We start from the raw sequence: 2938 nt of genomic DNA, 5'->3' as shown, positions 1-2938 counted from the left end.
AACCCAAAATCCTAAACTGTAAAACTTAAACCCTAAACCTTTGGTTAAATCATAAACCCTTGGGTAAACCCTAAACCCTTGAATAAATCCTAAACTCTAAATCAGAAAAAACTAAACACTAAAACACTCAAGGGTTTAGGATTTTGGGTTTAGGGTTTAGCGTTTTATGTTTTTGGTTTAGAGTTTAGGATTTATCCAACGGTTTAGGGTTTACCCAAGGGTTTAGGGTTTAGTATTTAGGGTTTAGTGTTTTGCTGATGACGTTAAAAATATATTTTTTGAAAAATTCGTCTTTTTGTAACTACTATTATTTTTATCTTTTTTATTTTAAAAACATAATATAACTTGATAATATTTAGTTTCCTTTTTAAAAAGATATCAAATACGAAATCCTATTGGTTAGGCGGCGAACCCAAGAATAACTCTTATTTTAGGGTTCCAAGGAAAACTACTTTTTGGTAATACAAAATAGTAAAATGCAATACATTACAATAATGTCTTTTTGAACTGATACAATAATGTGTCTTTCTGGTGTATTTTTAATACTCAAACAATTTAGTTTAGTTATCCACTATAACCCCATAATTTATCTCCACCCTTCTCAAAGAATATAAAGACACTACTACTTCCTGAGATTTTGTTTCAGTTTTTCTGGTACACAAACAAGTGGCTCCAAGAACCTCTCTTGCACTCTTCCTTTTCCTTAACCTCCTCTTCTTCACTTACACTTCTGCTCAAGGCACTTGTCCTAGAAATTCCCTTCAGATCGGTGCTTGCACAAATATGCTCAATGCAATTGACTTAACATTAGGAAACCCACCGCCACCAGTACCGCGGTGCTGCTCGCTAATTGCAGGCTTCGCTGACCTTGAGGCTGCAGTCTGTCTCTGTACCGTGCTCGACGTTAACGTTCTTAGCATCAACGTTCACCTTCCCATCGATATCAGTGCACTTTTCAATGCTTGTAGCAGATTTGCTCCACCAAGTTTCTTATGCCCGTAAGTTGAATACGTATGAAATATCTGAAGACATACCGAAAAAAATCAAGGTTGAACGTGTTGCCTGTCGTCTTTTGCTTTTTAACTGGTGATTTCTTTTGTATTTGTAACTTCCTTCGATTGAATAAAATGATGAGTGTAACGTTCTCATGCAATAATGGGTTTGTGTGTGTAATCGCCATGTTCGTTGCCCTTTTACTTCATTGTTCTTCCTTACCTTCGTTTGTAAAACGTTTCGTTCGAATTTTATTAATAAAAGCTTCAAATCGGTGTTGTTGTCTATGTCGGGCTTATATGTGTATCGAAAAAAGCAAGGTAAAATGATACGATCTCACTGAAAACAACACAGTTACACTGTGTAACGTTCTCATGCAATAATGGGTTTGTTTGTGTAATCGGCACGTTCGTTCCCCTTTCACTTTATTGTTCTTCCTTACCTTCGTTTGTACAACGTTTCTTTCGAATTTGATTAACAAAAGCTTCAATCGGTGTTGTTGTTCTGTCGGGCTTATACGTTTATCGAAAACAGCAAAGTAAAATGATAAAATCTCACGGAAAACAACAAGTTTTAGTATTTTGTTGTAAGCATTAATTAATCGCATTGGCTTAATTTTTAGTAACGAAATGGAAACAAAACATCTCCAGCTTAATTGAGCTGAATACATTTTGGCTCTAATCTGATCAGAACTATCTCCAAACCAAAATTGTTGTCATAAAAGTGAAGAAATATGTAGTCGCTACTACATTAATTTAATATACTCTTATCAAACTACATAATAGTACAGTTAATATTCATATTTGTTAGATAACTACAAACTTGTTGTATTAGTAACTAAAGAATAGAATCGCGATGTTATAAAAGAAATATATATTTATATATATCTATGCAAGAAATATTTGTTCTGGCAGTTGTGCATCAGTTTTGTGAAGAAATAGAACAGACGTCTCGCTCCAGTACTGTTGGTGATCTAAAAAAAGCTAAAAAAATATCATGGTTCGATTCTAAGTCTATATCCATGTCGTATAAGAATATCTAGTTAAAAATTACAGGTCACTAAGAGCATTTTTAACTATCGCATTATATAAATTATAATTACTGATTATAAAATTAGACATGAATATTCGTTTAGAAATTTAGCTAGGGCGGCTATATATGGAGAGTGCGACTAACCGATGATCTCGTCACTTATTCTTCTGGCAAAGAATTTGATCTATTCTTTGGTTTGGGGTTCTATGGCTATCAAGGTTTGTGATTTAATTTTACCAAAAAAGGTTTGTGCTTTAATTGAGATCTCTATGGTTTGAATTAGTTCTTTTTGAAAATTAAGGACCAGATAAAGCGAATATAAAGGTTTTAAGGATCAATATCATATCAGGTTTCTACGGGTTTGAGCATTTCACTAAGGGTTCTAAACCGGATCTGTGTCCTCTTCTCGTTGTCTTTGATCTCTCTTTCAAAGGTGTCTTAGAGTGGAACATAATGGAAATGTGATCTCTCATATGCCTATATGATAGTCTTAAATGCTTTGATCTCTTTTATATTGTAGTTTGAAAGTATCAACTAGACATGGACTGTCTCTTGAGCTCGTCATGAGCCGTCTCTTGAGCTCGTCATGAGCCGTCTCTTGAGCTCGGCATGGACCATGGAACTTTTTGGGCCCATTGTCGCCTTATGGGCTTAAAGGACACTCGTTCGGGTTCTCAGAACACTAATACAAGAAGTGGCGCTTATTGGACTAGGAGTTTATTGGACTAGGAGTTTCATAAAATTTTAGGATTTTGTCAAATCCTCCCTTATTGAATAAGGTATTTATAAAAACTTCTATAAATCCAAGGTTATTGGATATAACATTTGTAGAAATCCTATCAAATTTCTCCTTATTCGAAAATATGGATTTGGTTAATGAGATTCATCAAAAGTTATTTTGGATTTAAAAAAT

At 34.2% G+C, this 2938-nt stretch overlaps 1 protein-coding gene across 1 annotated transcript; it reads left to right on the top strand.

Annotated features, from left to right (window-relative positions):
* The first annotated feature begins 518 nt into the window (after window positions 1-518).
* Window positions 519-1899, top strand: LOC106359303 (putative lipid-binding protein AIR1). Its single transcript, XM_013799027.2, has 2 exons — window positions 519-531; window positions 647-1899. Exons 1-2 carry the CDS (start codon window positions 519-521, stop codon window positions 1000-1002), a joined length of 369 nt encoding a protein of 122 aa, XP_013654481.1. The 3' UTR covers window positions 1003-1899.
* The last annotated feature ends 1039 nt before the right edge of the window (window positions 1900-2938 follow it).

The sequence above is a fragment of the Brassica napus genome, chromosome A2, assembly GCF_020379485.1.
Source record: "Brassica napus cultivar Da-Ae chromosome A2, Da-Ae, whole genome shotgun sequence".
NCBI lineage: Eukaryota > Viridiplantae > Streptophyta > Magnoliopsida > Brassicales > Brassicaceae > Brassica > Brassica napus.
This window is presented reverse-complemented; position numbering and strand designations above follow the sequence as displayed.